Source organism: Engystomops pustulosus, chromosome 7 (genome assembly GCF_040894005.1).
Source record: "Engystomops pustulosus chromosome 7, aEngPut4.maternal, whole genome shotgun sequence".
Lineage (NCBI taxonomy): Eukaryota > Metazoa > Chordata > Amphibia > Anura > Leptodactylidae > Engystomops > Engystomops pustulosus.
The window spans coordinates 19,718,543-19,741,677 of NC_092417.1; the positions used below are offsets into that span (position 1 = coordinate 19,718,543).

The following is a 23,135-nucleotide window of genomic DNA, read 5'->3' on the forward strand; positions in this document are numbered from 1 at the left end:
TGCCCAATTCTGAATCAAATGTCCCACGTTACGCCATGACCATTTTTGGAAATCAATGTTCATAGTCCATAAAGTTACCCCTTTCTATTGGTGCAAATTTAGCCAGAACTAAATTGAGCTAAATTTTATGGTTTCTCGAGAAGAATTGATCATGCCTCATAAAATACAGATGTGGCCACATAATAAATATACAATTATAGTACAGGCAGTTCCGGGTTACGTACAAGATAGGTTCCATAGGTTTGTTCTTAAGTTGAATTTGTATGTAAGTCGAAACTGTATATTTTATAACTGTAGATCCAGAAAAAAAAAATTTTGCCCCAGTGACAATTGGACTTTTTTTCTGTAATTGGACCAAGAATTATCGATAAAGCTTCATTACAGACACCTTACAGCTGATCATTGCAATCTGGGACTATAGTAACATCCAGAGAGCTTCACCAGAGATCACAGTGGGCAGAGGGGTCCGTCTTTAACTAGGGGTCATCTGTAAGTCGGGTGTCCTTAAGCTATGAGAGAACTATAGAAACATTACAGAATTGCAAAAAAACTAGTAACATGAAAGAGCTAAGTAATAAAGAAATATTCCGAAAAATAAACTCAACAAATCATCGATCTTTCTGTCTATCCATCTTAGGACTATTGCAATCCATCAATCATATATTATGGATAATTGTACTTTTAAACCATTCAGTCAAAAGTTTTCAATACTATTAAATTGGAAATGTCCAAATTTCTTGTGAGTTGTTGTTAATAGACATAATAATTGTGATATATAATAATAAAGTCACATACCATGAATAAGGAGAAGTATATAGACAACATCCATATCTGGAGCAGAGCATAGGGGTCCGACACATACTGGATATTACTCTGCAATACACTGATATATATTCCCCATATCTCACCATATATAGAAATGTAAAGAGTTTTGGGTCCTCCCACCTCACATTGACACTGAGGATCATCTCATCTCAGATAGAGACATCTGTACAGAAATAAGATAAGGATTATCTTCTACTAAACTGTCATAAACTGAAATCTAGGAAATCTAACAGTTCGACACCTCTCTGTCGAAGGACTGCCCCAAAATCTCATTTTTGGCAAGAGTAAAAAACTGAGCATAGAGATTGTTTTATTTTTGGATTGTCCTTCAGGAGGTTCTCCACCACTCATGGTAAGTCCAGTAGTTGTCTATGTTGTCTATGATTTTTCAGTTATTTATGTAATTTTATGTTTCATCTTACACTTCTACCGAGTTGATAACCTTCTCTTTGTTTCTTCACTTGGAGTTAAGTTCTCTTAGATAATCTTCTGATGGACCTCCTTTCCTTCCTTGCCTTAGACTACTGTACTAAAACTATAACACACCATAGTGAAGACTTAACTTATTCTTTCTAAGTCTTCTACATATAACACCATAGATTACCCAAGACTCTCTGCTTCTTTATTTTGAATGTTTCAGTCTGTTTCATCTCTTAATGACTTTCACCTCAGACAGTCTCTGTTGATCAGACTATCGACAGGTTTGGTTTTTAGTACCAAAATTATCTAGGTCACTCCAGATTATAATTGTACACTGCCTAAGGACAATGGAGCATTTACTTCCCCGGTCCAGTCGCGATTGTGCATTGTCCGACGCTGATTCGCTGCTGGGATTCACTAAGGTTGTGTGCCCGATATCCAGCAGGTATGCGCCGAGGTCCGCCAGAGTTCACCTTCTTCGTCCCGGTGCATGTAAGTGCTGATCTTGCGACATAAATTCTTTTTTAAATTCTACGTCTTTTCCGAATCCGTCGGGTTGTACGGTGGCCACGCCCCCAGATTTCTGTTGCATGAAAGCCAGGGCCGATGCCCCACAATCAGATCGCGTGCGCCAAAATCCCGGGGCAATTTGGCGCAAATCGTAAATATTCGGGGAAACCCGATGAAAGTGCAAAATTTGGCCCCCTAGTAAATGAGCCCCAATGTGTCTCTTCTTTTTGTGCCTATTTTGGTCTTTAGAATACAACCACAGTTTTCAAATCTTCCCTGTGTCACTATAAGCGGTTATAGCTTTGGAGCATTTTAACATATCCAGGGGATATTGAGATTGTTTTCTCGTCACATGTTGTACTTCAAATTATTTCAAAAATTTGGATGATATCTCATGTCTGCTTTATGTTGTCATGTTTTTTTTAAGATTCCACGTATTTTACTAGAATGTTATGAGGGTTAGAATTTAGGCAGCTTTTTTCAATTTTTGGGGAAATCTCCAAACCTCGTTTTTAGAAGGACCTGCTCAACTTTCAATTGGACTATGAAAGGCCTAAATAATAGCTAGAGTCGTAAATTACCTTAATATGGACAATAAGTACACTCCTCAACAAATGAAAAAACACTAAAATGAAAAAAAACTAAGAATTTTATTAACCCTTTAGGTGTTTTATTGGGGTTTTATTAAAACAAAATGATGGTGCGTTCTAGAAATTGTAATATTTTTGGACAAAACATTCATTTTGGGTGAAAATTAAAAATTTGCAATGGATTAAATGAAAAAAGGTTCCACAAAGTTTGATACCCAATTTCTCCCAAGTGTACTGATGTTTCTCCTGGGTGAACCTACTGTATGGGCACAAGGCCGGGTATTGCATTTTCAATTTGTAGAGGCTATAATTTTTTTCTTTTTTTAATGTGGACTTATAGGGACTTATTTTTTTTGCCACATGAGATGCACTTTTCTGATACATAATTTTGGGGCATCTATAGCTAATTGATAAGATTTAATTAACTCTTTGTTGCTGGACAGTTTACAGACAGAATGGGTCTGCCTGCGGGTGACATTGGGCAGCCATGGGGCACATTTCGGGGCTGCCCAGAAAAGGATCGAATCCTCCAGTAAGTGCCACGGGGGTCCGATGCTTGACCACGGCATGTGAGGGGTTAACACCCGCGATTTGAGTCAGCAATTTTGAGGGTTTGAAATTTTTTGTCCTTTTTTCACAAAGTTTGTCATATTGTTTCCTGATTTGTCATAAGTTTCCAGATGTGAACATCATAAAAAGTCACAAATTTTGGCGGAATTGTAAATACTTTCCAGTCCAGAGCAGGGGTATCCTAGGAGTTGCTTCTACATTTCATATAATTCGCAGAGTTCACTTTTACTACACACAATAGCAAAAGAAAATGGCAGTGACAACGAGAAGTTGGAGTGATTTTAAAATAGTAGGTCTACATTTCTATGTTATGCGTTGGGTACCGAAACTTTGACAACTTTGCTTCACATCTAAAAGTTAACAGGATGTTGTATAAGATCTGTCCAGTCTCTGTGGTTAGAATACAGTTTATTTTTTTATTTTAAAGTAGAAAAAAGTAAGGATAACGAAACGTTACAAAGAAAGAAACAAAACTTGTGATGGCTAAACTTAGAATCTATAAAGGCTACAAATTTGCTGTCTGTTCTAACATTTCTGGTTTCTATTTATATCAAGTTATCTTGAAACAAATTACAGTTGACCATTGTAGAGTTTTTTAAATTTTTTAATAATTTTTTTTTTAACAATGTACAGGACAAGCAATGCAATTGCCACAAAACAGAAGATGACTCTTTTAATGTAGGACATTGTGATGAAGGATTGTTGAGGCTACTCAACTTGAAGGTATTTAAGATGTTCTGATCACTGAAGAGGAAACTTATTAGAATAAAAGTCCACCACTCAAGACATGGTAAACAAAATCTCTTCTAGTATGGACAGTAATACTACACTTTATTCTTTGTGTGAATTTTACCCTACACTTTTTCTTATGTTTTCCTGACCCCCCACCCCATATATCTTCACTGACGGAACTTTTCATGATTAGAATGACATCAGAGAATTTGCCAAATTGTCCTGAGTCCTAAGAACAAATCCAGTTCTAGGCACAACATAAGTGGTGAGAACACCACGGATAATGCTCTATTACGGATAAACCACCATTGCAGGTTGAAACCCATTAAAAAAAAAAATCTGCTATGCAGGAAGTTAAAAGGTTTTATTTAATAGGTTTTTTCAAAAATTAAAAAAAAGGTAAGAAGTGCAAAAAGCGACACAGAAGACAACAAAGACTTCCGATAGGCCTTAAAATGGCAGGAAGGGGGGGGGGGGGGGGGGGTTTGAGCCAAATTGCTGGCAACTTGCTGATTAAATGTCTTAAGAATTTATATAACTATATTTAGGAATTTTTACACTTTCACATAAAATTTATACTCACAAGGATAGTCTGATAAGTCAGATGTTCCTTGTACTCTATCATATCTTGGAAGGGGACTTGCCATGAGGATGTAGTCCCATTAATGGGACTACATGTAGAACAGTTTAGGACAGTGAAAGAATCTCTCAATTCTGTGATTGAGTATTGAATTAACTCCTGGTAAGGAGTCAAAGGTGTAGAAAAGACATATGTTGGTGTGTCCTATGTTGACTTGAAGGATCGTTTCATAAGATTAGTTCATCATCATAAGCTACCTTATCCAGCTGCCACTAAGCAGTTGATTTGGGAAGATGCAAGTAGCCTATAGGACATCATTGAAGTTAAAAGGGAGCATCCCAACATGGCTCTTCTCGGCTGCCCCTCTTTCCCTAGGTCCTTATATGCAGCATTTAATAACAGGCAAACCATTTATTGCTTCCAGCAGTTTACTAATGGTGAAGTGGATCTCCTTCAGGCCTTGCATCCAGGCAGGTGAGCTGAGTACTCATTGATATACCACCCTGTATACACTCATGTGCACCTGCAATTGTAGGAAGAAGTTTGGCCGGTCAAGACAATGGGGCAGATTTACTTACCCGGTCCATTCGTGATGCAGCGGCGCGTTCTCCGTCGAAGATTCAGGTCTTCCGGCGATTCAGTAAGGTAGTGCGCCCGATGTCCACCAGGTGTCACTGTTGCGCTGAAGTCCTTCGGAGTTCACTGGAGTTCACCATCCGTTGCTAGGTGCAGGTAAGCGCGTGTCAAGCAACACATTTTTGAAAAAAAATCCGCGTTTTTTCCGAATCCGTGGGGTTTTCCGATGGCCATGCCCCCCAATTTCCATCGCGTGCATGCCGGCACCGGTGTGCCACAATCCAATTGCGTACGCCAAAAACCCGGGGCAATTTGGCGCAAAGCGATTCAGGCCCTTAGTAAATGATCCCCAATATCTAAGACCAATTTGGTCTATTAGATAATTTTTTTTCTCATTCACAACATAAATGTAGGGGGGGGGGGCTTTACAGAACAGAATTGCAGTTGAACGGATCCAAACCACAAAGTTCGTGCTTGTACCAAACTTTGCAGGATCGAGTCCTCTGGACCTGACTCCGAACTTCATTAGAACCCAAATTTTAACAGGTCCGCTCATCACTAAACAGAATATATTACTTTAAGTGAAAAAATACAAAAATGTACAAAAAATGTTCCTTTAACCAATGATAAAATTTATATAATGAGCCTTTTTGTTTTCTTTGCCATCATTTGTACATCAATCTGGGATTTCACAGAGAGATTTGTGATGTAAATCTAGTAAGGTGATTGATATTAAGTTCTGAATAGACAATTTCATCCTAGAACAGAAAAAATATGTATTTGTTAGCAATTCATTTATTACATCCTAATTTGTAAAGTGAAAAGTCTTACACTTGCAATTTTGTTTTCCTCGATTATATACAATCTGTTGCACATACTTACCTCAGTCATAGTATTATTTCCCATCAAGTCAGGAGTCTCATTATCTGGAAAAAAGAATTACACACTAAATGCCATTTTGTTACACTATGAGCTTTTATGTGACCTTGGAGCACAGCAGAAAATCCAATTTCCTTTACTGCCGATCAGTGTCATTGTGAATCCCATTATAATGGGTCTGCTGAGAGTTCTGAATATCTGCAAACAAGTTATGGTCATTCAGGGTAGACTTTCTGGGGCTAGTATTCAAAAACTGCCATCCTTGTAGGGTTTCCCACAAAGCAGCCTGTGTGTGCCTGTGCCAGTCTCCCCTCCTCCACACTCATGCAGCTCCCTCCCCCTCCCCACTTCCTGTCATGTGCAGTGAGCAGACAGGGGAGGGAGGGGGATGGTGTGGAGGAGAGGAAGAACATATGAAGAGACACATGCACACACAGGCTGCAGCTGCCCCCTGCCCCAGGACTCATCACACGCTGCAGGCAGGGATATAGGTAATGTGAAATAAACTTATATAAGCTACTTAAAAATAATTCAGATTGCAGACAAAGGCAATTGTAAAATCAGTATAGCAGAGGCTATTGGAACCTGTCACCAGTTAAAATGACATTCCTGGTGACTGGTTTACTTTAAGAAAAGTGCTGCAAAACGCAAATTTGGTAAATAAGCTAATTTGCCAAATGCAATCATTACAGCCAATGTATGAGGACTAGTCCCAACCTCTTAGTAATTCCGACACTTTACTTGCACTGGCATCCAAGGCTTAATACATAAGTCCCAAAATTCTTAAGCAAGGATGGGCTATAACAGCAAAAAAAAGGAGGGTCCCTAATATACTATGAAAATGATACATCTTGTAGCTATTGTTGAATACCACTACTTGTGGGTGTAGCTGTTGTTGAATAACACTACTTGTGGGTGTAGCTGTTGTTGAATACCACTACTTGTGGGTGTAGCTGTTGTTGAATACCACTACTTGTGGGTGTAGCTGTTGTTAAATACCAATACTTGTGGGTGTAGCTGTTGTTGAATGCCACTACTTGTGGGTGTAGCTGTTGTTGAAACTTTCAGAGTTGTGGCTGGATGCATTACCTGTATATTTGTGGCAAATCCTGATAAAATGAACTGAAAACATCAACAGCAGAAGGATCCCAGTAGTCACCACCGGTATCAGGAAGTTTTGACATTTTGAAGAGACATATCCATGGCTGAGCTCACCTGTAAAATGGTCCGACACAAGCGTTTTACTTGAGAAAGAGTCTTGGACACCTAACGTATGATATGATTCAGATTTTAGCTACGTTCTCACTGGAGTGCACCACTTTCTTGTGAAAAACTAATAAAAGCCAAATTTGGCAATTTCTATACCTTTTGTATGAGAGAATCATACAAGATTCTCAGAAGATTGGCTGATTTTTTTGTAACATTCAATTCAGTTCCAAATAGGATCGGTTTGAACCAATGTTGCTTTAATTGTCCCGGAAGTTGATATATAACTCCATCTAGGACTCCAAAACAAGTTTTTATTAACAAAAAGGTTCACATTTTTTACAATTTAAAAAAGTTTAGTTTTCACTTAAATGATCATAATGGAAGACTAAATAATACTCGGGTATTAGACAAGTTTTTCACCCCAGTTTTGTGCCGAATAAAACCCACTTGGCGTATACTCGAACATATACAAAAATAAAGTTATATACTAACCTTCCAGCGTTTTTCTCCCCACAGTTTTACATGTAACAGACCAGGCTGAGACATGCCCATGCGCTCTGCATGCACACACTATATGACAAAATCAGCATCCACATCATAGCATGTGCACGGGTAGAGCGCGTGGATGCATCTCTGCCCACTTTGTTATATAAGATAAGAGAGGGAGGAGCACAAAGTATCTTTTTTACTCTATAATGAGGGGGTGAAGCAGGACATTACATTACTGGGGAAGGCTGCAGGGTATTTCATTACATAGGGAGGCTGCTGGACATTTCATTAGTGGGGGAGCTGCAGGGCATTTCATTACTGGGGAAGGCTACATGGGGCATTTCATTACTGGGAAGGCTACATGGGGTATTTAAATCCTGGGTGAGGCAGCGTGGGCATTTCATTACTGGAGGAGACTGATGGGCATTTCATTACTGAGGTAGGCTGCTGGGCATTTTATTACTGGAGAAGGCTACTTGGAGCATTTCATTACTGGGAAGGCTACATTAGGTATTTCATTACTGGGTGAGGCAGCATGGGGCATTTCATTACTGGTGGAGACTGCTGGGCATTTCATTAGTGAGGGAAGCTGCTGGACATTTCATTACTGGGGGAGGCTGCTGGGAATTTCATTAGTGATGGGAGGCTGCCAGATATTTCATTACTGGAAGAGGCTGCTGGGCATTTCATTAGTGAAGGTAGGCTGCTGGACATTTTATCAGACATTTCATTACTGGGAGAGGCTGCTGGTCATTTCATTACTAGGGGAGGCTACATTAGGTATGTCATTACTGGGTGAGGCAGCATGGGGCATTTCATTACTGGTGGAGACTGCTGGGGATTTCATTAGTGAGGGAAGGCTGCTGGAATTTCCTTAGTAGGGGAGGCTTCTGGACATTTTATCAATGAGGGGAAGCTGCTGGACATTTCATTACTGGGGGAGGCTGCTGGGAATTTCATTTGTGATGGGAGGCTGCTGAGCATTTCATTAGTGATGAGAGGCTGCCAGACATTTCATTACTGGAAGAGGCTGCTGGGCATTTCATTAGTGAAGGGAGGCTGCTGGACATTTCATCAGCAGGGAAGGCTGCTGGACATTTAATTACTGGGAGAGGTTGATGGGCATTTCATTACTAGGGGTTCTGCTGCTGGGCATTTCATTATAGTGGAGGCTGCATGGGAATTTTATTACAGGGGAGGCTGTGAACAATGCATGCCCCACCTTAGGCTTCTACTTGAGTCAATAAATTTTCACAGTATTTTGTGGTAAAATTAGGAGACTCAGTTTATACCCGAGTATATACGGTAGTACCAACGGACATTGACAATGTTTTAAATCAATAGACATTTTAATGGATCAATTAGACTCCTGTTATTGTATATACTGTACAAGATCCATCCGCAGCAAATCAAAGAATATTTGGATTTAACTTGGTGCCTGAATATCACCAGATTAATCAATTAATAGATTTGCTCATCTCCATTCAGTATGCAAATTAATAACATCTATACTCAATCATATGAGATGATTTATTGTATATTAAGAGAAAAACTAGGGATGAAATGAAGCAATAAAGATCAAGCTCTCATTTCTGGTCTCCATTCTTACCTTGTCTTGGGATTGACCAGTGGACACTGGTAGGAGAAGAATGTAGCCAAGCTTCACAGGTGACCTCATCCTCATGATTCCAGTTGTGTTTGGTAAGTGAGATCATGTTCACCACAGTCCACGTCCTGGCTGATTCTTCTTTAGAGATGGTTCTCCCCTTGTGATGTGTTCCAGAGATGTTCCAGTGTAGATGGACTGTATTATGAGCCGCAAGTACAACACAAGCCAAATGTAAGGAGCTGTGAGGATGCAGAGGCTGGAGATGACCAACAATATGAATGGAGCTTCCAGAGGTGGACCTGTCTACAAGTACAAAATATCCTATATTTAAAATTGAAATACATATATTACGTGAGTTTTATTCTCTCTAAATTGTAAAAGAATAGTGATGAGTGGAATACATATATTACGTGAGTTTTATTCTCTCTAAATTGTAAAAGAATAGTGATGAGTGGAATACATATATTACGTGAGTTTTATAATCTCTAAATTGTAAAAGAATAGTGATGAGTGGACCCATTAGGACACATGAGGCTGCAGTCACACATGGTGTAAACATGTTCATTGTCAAACACATCACAACAGTTGAGAAGACAAGAATTGTCTGATTACATTGATGTCAACATTGTGTTTACAAAATGCATGAGTTAACCAAATGTTAACACATATATTAACACAATGTTAACACATGCATATTTTAACATATGTGTTAACATTGCATTAACTGATACGTTTTGTAAACGCCATGTTAACAGAAATTAATCTCCGCTTCTCAACTGTTGTGATGCATTTGAGAATGCATGTGTTAAAGCCACCACGTGTGACCTCACCCTTTGAAGTAACCAATAAGTTTCAATAAAATGTGAATGCAAAAATTTAGGAATTAAAAAAAAATAGCCCAAACTTTCAATGCCCAACAGGTTTATGTACAAAATGTTAAACATTTAAATCACGTGAAATGATTCCAGTTAACATTTTAAAACAGGGTCCATAAAAAGAATCCTTCCTTTGCACCGGCTCAGGACCAGATGCAGATTTGCAGCTAAACAATGGCAAAAATAAGCAAAAAAAGTGATACATAAATGAAAAGTCACATGGATCATCTGAAAAATAAAGATACATAAGGCACAAGATTCAGAACAATAGGCTTATTTTATTTCATGCGACAGAAATCAGGGGGGAGGGCGGCCGTCGGATGATCCAATTGATTTGTTGCCTACACCAGGAAGAAGAAGGTGAACTCTGTCGGAACTGAGCGGGGAAGATACACATGCAGTATATCGGGTGCACAATCTTACTGAATCGCGGCACAGTGCATTCTCGTCGGACAATGCATTTTTTGTGAACTCCTCCGAACGGGTAAATAAATGTCCCCCAATGTGTACTTAAAAAACAACAGCAAAAGTCACAGTGAAAAGTCGCAAAGCAATAATAGTCGTTAAAATGAGACAATTAGACTTGCAGAAATAAAGATACCTGTCCCGCATTGATTCAGTTTCTCTGGTCTCAAAACTAAAAAAGTACAGACCACATAAAACAAAAAGTTGAAAATAAACCTAGAGAAAATTGTCTGTACAAAGAAATATACGTTGAAATATAGGTGTTATTTTTTTGAGCGTGAGAATTTTTTTTGCAATGGAGTGGAAACTGAATTACAATTGAACTTGTATGTGGTCGGAAGAAATGTGCCGTCATTTTTTGATCAATTTATACTCAACTGTGGCCGTCCAATACTCCTAATGTAAGGTAGATCATTTTGTTATTTTTCCCAATATTGAGCTATTTAGAAACCTTTCTAATTTTTTTCCTCTCTTGCCAGTGGGGTGTAGGGTGGAAGGAACGGAGGGAAACGGATGTAACATTGAAGAACGCTTTTATTGTCTGGGTTAGAAAATTTTTGAAATTACAGTGATTATGAATTATAACTTCCAGTAATTATGCATTATTTTTTGTATGACTTAAAAAAATAATGATTGACTTTAAAAAAAAAAGAAACCTTTATACATTTTTACATTAAGTTAAAAATAAAAGGAGATTGGGACATATAAAAAAGTGATTTAGAATATCTCTAGAGGCTTCATAGAACTTTCTGTGATGATTACAGGGGGTGTCTTACTGCAGTCTATTTTTTTCAATTATCTGTATTTTCTAACATATTACTTTGCTAAAATGGTTATGGACAACCTGTTCTGCACCCCCGGTCATGGTGACCATGAGACTTGGTAGGTGACATAATCTTACCTCCGACATTCAGATGAGTTCCATTGCCAAATATCTCAGAAATATGTTTAAACCTACAGTAATAAACTCCAGAGTCGGTGATTTGTACATGATATATCTCCAGGTAGGCCGTGTGTCCGTCATGTTTACATGTATATTTGTGTGTGTCATTATCATTGACACATGACTTCACCAGGATCGGGGCTTCACTGCTTTCATGTTTTTTAAAATACCAGAAGAACATTTCCCCTACAGTCTTTCCAGTGGACACCCAACAAGTGATGATGGCAGTGCCATTAACATCCACTGATACAATATTCTGAGGCTGATACAAGACCATCCGGCCAGCGACCCCTGTGACAGAAGATATCAAACATGTAAGGAACACTTACTGTATATATTATGATATCACCTACAGAATACAGACAGTCCCCGGGTTACATACAGGATAGGTTCTGTAGATTTCTTCTTAAGTTTAATTTGTATGTAAGTAGTAACAGGTATGTTTTGTTAGTGTAAGTATAAAAAAAGTATACAAAAAGGTCCCCGTGACCATAAGATTATCAACATTTTGGGTTGTATAGGGAGCTGGGATTAACAATTTAACTTAATTGCAAACACCTTAAAGGAAACCTACCATTTCAAATGGTAGGTGTAAGCTGTAAGTACCGAGCACCAGCTCAGGGTGAGCTGGTGCCGGTGCTTACTTTCGTTAGTGTTATTAACCGCTGTATCGCGGTTTTAACACTTTTTAAAATTTATAGCAGAAGCTGCTTCGGCGCTGCCTGCGCACGATTGTGCGCGCGCCTACATAGGAAGTGCCGGAGTCGTTGCGCGCGCACGGTCGCGCAGGCAGCGCCGAAGCAGCTGCCTGCTGCTTTCGTTAGTTAATAACACGAAAGTAAGCACCGGCATAAACTCACCCTGAGCTGGTGCTCGGTACTTACAGCTTACACCTACCATTTGAAATGGTAGGTTTCCTTTAAATAACTTTTCAGTTGACTATGCAGTCTAGAATTAAAATTTAATAAAACTAAAGTTAAATAAATAGAGGTTACAGTGAGGATGGAGCTCTGTCTGTAACTAGGAGTTGTATGTTGGGCATCCTTAAGTTGGGAAGGTGTGAAAAAAAATACTTCAAAATAATAATGCTCTCAAAATTAATAGTTTTGGGCAAGAAAAAAGCCTCATGAAGAATTGGAACAACCCTACATTCACAGGAAATCTGTGCTTAGTATGGATGAGATGTCCCTACCGATCCGGGGTGTTGATTGTGGGGATAACCCCAAACACCAAACCCAAACTTCTGTCCGAAGTCTGGGTTTGGGGACCTAAACCAACAATGTTCAACACGGACTTGAACATTATAAATTCTGGTTTTCTCATCACAAGTGCTTAGTTCTCCAAGATACCTGGAACAACCTCCCTGCTGAGTTCTTAAAACACTGCCACACTTATCAAAAACAGTGCAAACTGTACTATTTGCTGTTTGCCTGTGTATTGTACAGAGGGCACCAGCTTTATGATTTGTCATGCCCATTCTTCATGAATCTGGCACCCCCTGCACTGCTCCGACAGATTGCACCAACTTTTCTTGGTGCACCTTTAACACGGTGCAGAAATTTGTGTTGTGTCGGGTATAGTGCAACACAAATGTGTCTCAGACACTTTATAAATACATGTACAAGGAGTTTGCACTAAAAAGAACGTGCAAAGTCAGGGCAAATTTACTATGAATCAATGTTGTTATGAGGGGAAAGGGCAAAAAATGTATCTGATCTAAAGTTTGTTCATCTAAATTTCTTTATAGAGAAACAAACTACAGGCAGTCCCCGGGTTACGTACAAGATAGGTTCTGCAGGTTTGTTCTTAAGTTGGAGCTGTATATTTTATAATTGTAGTTCAGGCAAAATTTTTTGGGTCTTTGGGACAATTGGATTTTAAAAATGTTGGGTTGTCATTAGAGCCAGGATTAACAATAAAGCTTAACAGCTGTTTACTGTAGCCTGGGGCTAAAGTACAGTAAATTATCAATATCCAGAGGTCCGTTTGTAACTAGGAGTCATCTGTAAGTCAAGTGTTCTTAAGTAGGGGGGCCACCTGTATAAGACTTCAAATGTTGGCATGATTTATCCACCTGCCTACAACTTTGACGTTATTGTAAATATGGGTCTACCAGCTTGGGCCAATGATGAAACTACATAAAATGGAAGCAAAACCTGATAAAGACATATTTACATAAATCTATCTCTATCTAATGTAACACAATTGTCATATCTTTTTTTTTATAAATAAATCTAAAAATATTACAGTCACATTTCTTACCGTGAAGAAAGAGAAGTATATAGAGAACATCCATTTCTGCTGCTCAGCACAGAGGTCCGGTACCTACTGGATTTTCCGTTACCTTGTACAGGCAGTCCCCTAGTTAAGGACACCCGACTTACAGACAACCCATAGTTACAGACGGACCCCTCTGCCCACTGTGACCTCTGGTGAAGCTCTCTGGATGCTTTAAAATAGTCCCAGATTGCAATAATCAGCTTAAAATTGTCTGCAATGAAGCTTTATTGATAATTCTTGGTCCTATTACAGCAAAAAAATTTGAAACTCCAATTGTCACTGGGGCAAAAAAAAAAAATTGTCGGGAACTACAATGATAAAATATACAGTTTCGACTTACATACAAATTCAACTTAAGAACAAACCTACAGTCCCTATCTTGTATGTAACCCGGGGACTGCCTGTACTGATATATCTTCCCCTAATGGGAAAATATATAGAAATGTACAAATATTAGGCTCCTTCCTACAATGAAACACAATGCAAAACACATAAATGTCCCCTCCCCTCAGACAGAATTAGACATCCGGATTTGGCATCTAATATAAACTATAACAGTTCTGGTTGTTTATGTCTCATAAATCTGTGATAATTTGACATTTAAGGACACAGAAGACTCATGTTTTTATCTGGGTGATCTAAGTCTTCTTCTTGGAGGTTCATCATGACATTTACAACCACAAGTAATATCTAAATATACAGTGAGAAAAAAAATGTGCATTTAAGCCATAAAAATATCCAGCAAGTACTTGACCATATTCTATAATTCCAAACATCAAACACGTAAATCAAAATGTGGATCATGTAGGATCTCAAACTTTATTCACAGAACCTAAACATCCCCTTGAGACCAAACGTAACCTCTTAACGCCCTGGCCCTTTTTTGTTTTTTCATTTCCATTTTTCACTCCCCAACTACAAAAATCTTTTTACACGTAAAGAGCTCTGTGATGGCTTTTTTTCTGCATAACAAATTGCACTTCATAGTGACAGTATTTAATATTCCATGCCGTGGAATAAAAAAAATCCAAATGCAGTGAAAATGGTGAAAAACGCATTTGAGACGTTTTCTTGTGGGCTTCGATTTTACAGCTTTCACTAAGCACCCCAAATGACATGTCTACTTTATTCTTATTGTCGGTGTGATCATGGGGATACCAAATTTATATAGGTTTTATAATGTTTTCATAAATTTACAAAAATTAAAACCCTGTGTACAAAAATTTGGGGGGGGATTTTGCCATCTTCTGGCGCTAATAAATTTTTAATACTTTGGTGTCCGGAGCTGTGAGTAATGTCATTTTTTGCAAGTTTTGATGATGTTTGCAATGCTATAATTTTTCGGTCTGAACAACCTTTTCATTACTTTTTATTGAATTTTTATATTTTTCAAAATAGCAAAGAAGAGCCATTTTCAACCATTATTATATTTTGATAAATTGGGCATTTTCGGACGCGGTGATACCTAATTTTAGGTACCGTTTATTTATATTTATATCAGTTCTAGGGAAAGGGGGGTGATTTTAGTTTTTTTTTTAACTTGATTTATTTTTATTATAATAAATATATAATATAATGCCCACTTGTCTACAAGCCTTCTGTGCCCATTTTTGCATTTGCCACCACTTACCAGCCAACTGGCTGGTTCTGAAAACAGGAGAAGGAAAATACTTGGCTATTCTGATGAAAATTCTAACTTGTCTAATGTTAGCTGTGATATAACTGTTAAAACCCTGCCAAAAATTATGATTTTTACCCATTTTATCCCACAAAAAATGCAATAAAAAGTGATTAAAAAAACATATATACTCCAGAATAATGCTGATGCAAAGTGCTACATGTACCACAAAAAAACAAGCCATCAACTAGCTCCGTAAGGCCAATAATCCAAAGGCAAAATATGTCCTTGGGGGAGTAAATCTGGGAGAGTCCCTTGTTGAGAAGGACCTGGGGGTACTAGTAGATCATAAATTGAATAACAGCATGCAATGTCAATCAGCTGCCTCTAAAGCTAGTAGGATCTTGTCGTGTATCAAAAGTGGTATGGACTCTCGTGATAGGGATGTAATATTACCCCTGTACAAGGCACTGGTTCGGCCTCACCTGGAATATGCCGTCCAGTTCTGGGCACCGGTCCATAAAAAGGATGCCCTGGAGCTGGAGAGGGTTCAACGTAGAGCCACAAAAATGATAAGGGGTATGGAGGGTCTTAGTTATGAGGAAAGATTAAAACAACTAGATTTATTTAGTCTGGAAAAGAGACGACTACGAGGGGACATGATTAATTTATTTAAATATATGAATGGTCCATACAAAAAATATGGTGGTAAGTTGTTTCAGATTAGATCAAATCAAAAGACGAGGGGGCACTGTCTCCGTCTGGAGAAAACAAGGTTTAATCACCGGAGGCGACAGGGCTTTTTTACTATGAGAACTGTCACTCTGTGGAATAGCCTGCCTCAGGCGCTGGTCACAGCAGGGACAGCAGAGAGCTTCAAGAAGGGTCTAGATTAGAGATGAGCGAACACTAAAATGCTCGGGTACTCGTTATTCGAGACGAACTTTTCCCGATGCTCGAGTGCTCGTCTCGAATAACGAACCCCATTGAAGTCAATGGGAGACTCGAGCATTTTTCAAGGGGACCAAGGCTCTGCACAGGGAAGCTTGGCCAAACACCTGGGAACCTCAGAAAAGGATGGAAACACCACGGAAATGGACAGGAAACAGCAGGGGCAGCATGCATGGATGCCTCTGAGGCTGCCTAATCGCACCATTATGCCAAAATTATGGGCAACAGCATGGCCATGACAGAGTGACAGAATGAAGCTAGATAGCATCTAAAACATCCAATAATTGACCCTGACACTATAGGGGACGGCATGCAGAGGCAGCGGCAGCAGGCTAGAGAGTGGCATGGCGACATACCCTAAATGGACTCAGGCTTCAAACCAATGGGTGGCAGAGAGGAACCAAAGGAGGTGAGCAAGAAGCGCTCAAATAATATCGGTACATGATAAAAGTTTGCCAGTATATTTTGTGGATTACACAGCAGGGTGGCGACAAAGTTAACATGGAAGCCATGAAAGCAACCCAAAATTCTGCCTGACACAGCTCGTTTGATAAGGGGACCATGTATGCTTACAGTTCATGCCAGTTGCTGCACTGGCTGCCAGTCTCCTTTCGAATACAGTTTAAAATAATAATAACCCTCATCCATAAAGCTCTGTATAATGCTGCACCCCCCTACCTCTCCTCTCTTATCTCAGTCTATCGCCCAACCCGTGCTCTTAGATCCGCCAGTGATCTTAGATTAACCTCTACCCTAGTGCGGACCTCCCACTCGCGTCTCCAAGACTTCTCTAGAGCTGCACCAATTCTATGGAATGCTCTGCCCCGGACTATCAGACTAATACCTAACCTCCAAAGTTTCAAACGTGCTCTTAAAACCCATTTCTTTAGGCAAGCCTATAACACTCATTAACTGCATGAAGTTTTAACTCTTCTACTAACCCGTCCTGTGTCGTCCTCCCATCTGTTATCCAGCAACCAACAGGCACCAGACTTCTCTGCAGTCCCATTCACCCTGGACCTGGTATATAAGATGACGGCTGAGTGGTTCAAGCGACAGCAATTCCATTTATTATATTTTTTTCTATTCCCTAAGAAGAATGGCTTGACCATTAAATATTCTTTTACCTCGTGTTACCCCATCATCTTCATAAACCGTAAGCTCTGGCGAGCAGGGACCTCACTCCTGTTGTTCCATACAAATGTTGTGCTCTGTTACATTACATTTGTATTTGTTTCCTATGATTTGTAAAGCGCTACAGAATATGATGACGCTATATAAATAAAGATTATTATTATTATTATTATGGAGGCAGTGAACTAGTAGTAGATTAAAGGTGCTGCAACTATGTTAGTTGGATCTTGGGATGGAGCTGGCGCTCTGCAGCCAGGCGAGCTTTCGCCAATCCAAGCCCCTGTCTCTAGGCTACTCCCAAAACAGCACTTCTAAGAACCTTTTGTATAAGATCAAGTGTAGTAGCGTTCTTATAAGTTTAGGATATGGCGGGTGAGGGGAATGTAAACAGATGCGCAAGAAGCGCTGAAATAATATCCCTAAATGGTAAAAGTTTGCAAGTATATTTTGTGGATTACACAGCAGGGTGGCGACAAAGTTAACAACTTTGATGTGGAATGCCCTGTAATAGCTCTTGGGCGGTGTGCCTTTTATCGCCTAGGCTCAGCAGTTTCAGCACCGCCTGCTGTCGCTTAGCGACGGCACTGCTGCTGTGCCTAGAGCTACCGACTGATGGCGCCATGCCCACGGATGGTAATTCGGAGGAGGAGGAGGTGGAGGAGGGGTGGGAGGAGGTATAGTAGGCCTTTGAGACCTGGACCGAGGTAGGCCCCGCAATTCTCTGCGTCGGCAGTATATGACCAGCCCCAGGGTCAGACTCGGTCCCAGCCTGCACCAAGTTAAGTGTAGTAGCGTTCTTATAAGTTTGGGATATGGCGGGTGAGGGGAATGTAAACAGATGCGCAAGAAGCGCATGATGCGCATGGAGCTGGCGCTCCGCTGCCAGGCGAGCTTTCGCCAATCCAAGCCCCTGTCTCTAGGCTACTCCCCAAACAGCACTTCTAAGAACCTTTTGTATAAGATCAAGTGTAGTAGCGTTCTTATAAGTTTAGGATATGCCGGGTGAGGGGAATGTAAACAGATGCGCAAGAAGCGCTGAAATAATATCCCTAAATGGTAAAAGTTTGCCAGTATATTTTGTGGATAACACAGCAGGGTGGCGACAAAGTTAACAACTTTGATGTGGAATCCATGAAAACAACCCAAATTTCTGCCTGACACACCTCGTTTGATAAAGGGACGATGTATGGAGGCAGCTATATGGACGACTTTTGGAGGTAGCAATGGAGACAACGTGTGGAGGCTGCTATGGAGACAATTTAATTTGGATAGTGCCTGTATGTGGCAGTCCCAAACATTTTTCAAACCAGAGGAGCAGGTAGGTGGCCCTCCAGTAAAATGGAATAGATTGAGTGCCTGTATGTGGCAGTCCCAAAAATTTTTCAAACCAGAGGAGCAGGTAGGTGGCCCTCCAGTAAAATGGAATAGATTGAGTGCCTGTATGTGGCAGTCCCAAAATTTTTTTAAAACAGAGGACCGGGTAGGTGGCCCTCCAGAAAAATGGAATAGATTGAGTGCCTGTATGTGGCAGTCCCAAAAATTTTTCAAACCAGAGGAGCAGGTAGGTGGCCCTCCAGTAAAATGGAATAGATTGAGTGCCTGTATGTGGCAGTCCCAAAAATGTTTCAAACCAGAGGAGCAGGTAGGTGGCCCTGCAGTAAAATGGAATAGATTGAGTGCCTGTATGTGGCAGTCCCAAAAATTTTCAAACCAGAGGAGCAGGTAGGTGGCCCTCCAGTAAAATGGAATAGATTGAGTGCCTGTATGTGGCAGTCCCAAAAATGTTTCAAACCAGAGGAGCAGGTAGGTGGCCCTGCAGTAAAATGGAATAGATTGAGTGCCTGTATGTGGCAGTCCCAAAAATTTTTCAAACCAGAGGAGCAGGTAGGTGGCCCTCCAGTAAAATGGAATAGATTGAGTGCCTGTATGTGGCACTCACAAAAATTGTTTCAAACAGAGGACCGGGTAGGTGGCCCTCCAGAAAAATTAAATGCATGAAGTACTATAGCAAGAGCCAGTGGGCCCTGTCAAAAAATAGCCATTTTCCTCTGCTTTACTGTACAAAGAGGAGGAGAAGGAGGAAAATGAGGAGGAGGAGGAGTGGATCAATTATTCAGGTTGAGCTTCCTTCACCTGGTGGAGATTGGAAATTCTGAGAAATCCAGCCTTTATTCATTTTAATAAGCGTCAGCCTGTCAGTGCTGTCAGTCGACAGGCGTGTACGCTTATCGGTGATGATGCCACCAGCTGCACTGAAAACCCGCTCGGACAAGACGCTAGCGGCAGGGCAGGCAAGAACCTCCAAGGCGTACAGCGCCAGTTCGTGCCACATGTCCAGCTTTGAAACCCAGTAGTTGTAGGGAGCTGTGTGATCATTTAGGACGATGGTATGGTCAGCTACGTACTCCCTCACCATCTTTCTGTAAAGATCAGCCCTACTCTGCCGAGACTGGGGACAGGTGACAGTGTCTTGCTGGGGTGACATAAAGCTGGCAAAAGCCTTGTAAAGCGTACCCTTGCCAGTGCTGGACAAGCTGCCTGCTCGCCTACTCTCCCTCGCTACTTGTCCCGCAGAACTACGCACTCTGCCGCTAGCGCTGTCAGAAGGGAAATACTGTTTCAGCTTGTGCACCAGGGCCTGCTGGTATTCATGCATTCTCACACTCCTTTCCTCTGCAGGGATGAGAGTGGGAAGATTTTGCTTGTACCGTGGGTCCAGGAGAGTGAACACCCAGTAATCGGTGCTGGAATAAATTCTTTGAACGCGAGGGTCACGGGATAGGCAGCCTAGCATGAAATCTGCCATATGCGCCAGAGTACCAACGCGTAAGAATTCACTCCCCTCACTGGCCTGACTGTCCATTTCCTCCTCCTCCAACTCCTCCAACTCCTCTTCTTCTGCCCATACACGCTGAACAGTGAAGGACTCAACAATGGTCCCCTCTTGTGTCTCGCCAACATTCTCCTCCTCTTCCTCCTCATCCTCCTCCACCTCCACCTCCTCCGATATGCGCTGAGAAACAGACCTGAGGGTGCTTTGGCTATCAACAAGGGAATATTCTTCCCCTGTCTCTTGTGACGAGCGCAAAGCTTCCGACTTCATGCTGACCAGAGAGTTTTTCAACAGGCCAAGCAGCGGGATGGTGAGGCTGATGATGGCGGCATCGCCACTGACCATCTGTGTTGACTCCTCAAAGTTACTCAGCACCTGACAGATATCAGACATCCACGTCCACTCCTCATTGTAGACTTGAGGAAGCTGACTGACCTGACTACCAGTTCTGGTGGAAGTTGACATCTGGCAGTCTACAATCGCTCTGCGCTGCTGGTAAACTCTGGATAACATGGTCAGTGTTGAATTCCACCTCGTGGGCACGTCGCACAACAGTCGGTGAGCGGGCAGTTGGAGGCGGCGCTGCGCTGCCCTGAGAGTGGCAGCATCTGGGCTGGACTTCCTGAAATGCGCACAGATGCGGCGCACCTTCGTGAGCAAATCAGACAGATTGGGGTATGTCTTGAGGAAACGCTGAACTATCAGATTTAACACATGGGCCAGGCATGGCACATGTGTCAGTCTGCCGAGTTGCAGAGCCGCCACCAGGTTACGGCCGTTGTCACACACAACCATTCCCGGCTTGAGGTTCAGCGGTGCCAGCCACAGATCAGTCTGCGCCGTGATGCCCTGTAATAGCTCTTGGGCGGTGTGCCTTTTGTCGCCTAGGCTCAGCAGTTTGAGCACCGCCTGCTGTCGCTTAGCGACGGCACTGCTGCTGTGCCTAGAGCTACCGACTGATGGCGCCGTGCCCACGGATGGTAGTTCGGAGGAGGAGGTGGAGGAGGGGTGGGAGGAGGAGGAGGCATAGTAGGCCTGAAACACCTGGACCGAGGTAGGCCCCGCAATCCTCGGCGTCGGCAGTATATGAGCAGCCCCAGGGTCAGACTCGGTCCTAGCCTCCACCAAGTTAACCCAATGTGCCGTCAGCGATATATAGTGGCCCTGCCCGGCAGCACTCGTCCACGTGTCCGTGGTCAGGTGGACCTTGTCAGAAACGGCGTTGGTCAGGGCACGGATGATGTTGTCTGACACGTGCTGGTGCAGGGCTGGGACGGCACATCGGGAAAAGTAGTGGCGGCTGGGGACCGAATACCGAGGGGCGGCTGCCGCCATGAGGTTGCGAAAGGCCTCGGTCTCTACTAGCCTATAGGGCAGCATCTCCAGGCTAAGCAATCTGGAGATGTGCACATTAAGGGCTTGGGCGTGCGGGTGGGTTGCACTATATTTGCGTTTCCGCTCCAGCGTCTGGGGTATGGAGAGCTGAACACTGGTGGATGCTGTGGAGGATCGTGGAGGCGACGATGGGGTTTTTGTGGCAGGGTCCTGGGCAGGGGGCTGACTAGCAGCTGACACAGGGGAAGGAGCAGTGGTGTGCACGGCCGGAGGTGAACGGGCTTGTTGCCACTGAGTGGGGTGTTTAGCATTCATATGCCTGCGCATACTGGTGGTAGTTAAGCTAGTAGTGGTGGAACCCCTGCTGAGCCTGGTTTGGCAAATGTTGCACACCACAGTCCGTCGGTCATCCGGTGTTTCCTTAAAGAACCTCCAGACTTCTGAAGATCTAGCCCTCGCCGCAAGAGCCCTCGCCACGGGAGCTTCACTAGTTGACACATTTGGCGCTGATGCACCAGCTCTGGCCCTGCCTCTCCGTCTGGCCCCACCACTGCCTCTTCCAACCTGTTCTGGTCGAGGACTCTCCTCCGTCTCAGAAGCACTGTGTTCACCCGGCCTCTCAACCCAGCTTGGGTCTGTCACCTCATCATCCTCCGATCCCTCAGTCTGCTCCCCCCTCGGACTTCCTGCCCTGACAACAACTTCCCCACTGTCTGACAACCGTGTCTCCTCATCGTCGGACACCTCTTTACACACTTCCACTACGTCAAGAAGGTCATCATCACCCACAGACTATGACTGGTGGAAAACCTGGGCATCGGAAAATTGCTCAGCAGCAACCGGACAAGTGGTTTGTGACTGTGGGAAGGGTCCAGAAAACAGTTCCTCAGAGTATGCCGGTTCAAATGCCAAATTTTCCTGGGAGGGGGCAGACTGGGGGGGAGGAGGCTGAGGTGCAGGAGCTGGAGGAGTGGCGATTTCGGTGACATGGGTGGACTGCGTGGAAGACTGACTGGTGGTGGACAAATTGCTCGAAGCATTGTCAGCAATCCACGACATCACCTGTTCGCACTGTTCTGGCCTCAACAGTGCTCTACCACGAGTCCCAGTAACTTCAGACATGAACCTAGGGAGTGTAGCTCTGCGGCGTTCCCCTGCTCCCTCATCAGCAGGTGGTGTCTCACCCCGCCCAGGACCACGGCCTCTGACCCCTGCAGTAGTTGGACGCCCACGTCCCCGCCCTCGTCCTCTACCCCTAGCCCTCGGGTTAAACATTTTTAAAATGAGAGTTATAACTTTATTTTTTTTTTAACTTTTTTTTGTTTTTTTTTGTGTTTTTTGTTTTTTTTTGTGTTTTTTGTTTTTTTTTGAGTTTTTAAAACCAAACAATGCTATCCTATTGCTATGGCTATTTTCTAGCCAAGTATCAAAGCACACTACTATGCCAGATGAGATGACACTGAGTTAGTGCCTAATTGAAATCCAACCCCTACTAAATTTTCCCACTTCGGTCTTTGCTATGGATATGTGCGTCACTAAGCGCAGAACACAGCGGTCGCAAGTCTCACTACAAATTGCTCAGAATTGGCTAGTACATGCACTGCAGAAAGTACAGCCACCAGCAGATCAACCAGAAATCAAATATATAGAACGCTACTGTAGGCGTAAGTAAGCTCTTTGTATTCTCCTATGGCTATTTTCTAGCCAAGTAT

At 42.2% G+C, this 23,135-nt stretch overlaps 1 protein-coding gene across 1 annotated transcript; it reads right to left on the reverse strand.

The window, feature by feature from the left end:
- Positions 1-4,985: 4,985 nt before the first annotated feature.
- LOC140068682 (uncharacterized) lies at positions 4,986-13,623 on the reverse strand. Its single transcript, XM_072114068.1, has 6 exons — positions 13,535-13,623; positions 11,231-11,563; positions 8,990-9,292; positions 6,772-6,897; positions 5,686-5,729; positions 4,986-5,561 (listed from the first exon to the last, which is right to left on the reverse strand). Exons 1-6 carry the CDS (start codon positions 13,566-13,568, stop codon positions 5,493-5,495), a joined length of 909 nt encoding a protein of 302 aa, XP_071970169.1. The 5' UTR covers positions 13,569-13,623; the 3' UTR covers positions 4,986-5,492.
- Between the last annotated feature and the right edge of the window lie 9,512 nt (positions 13,624-23,135).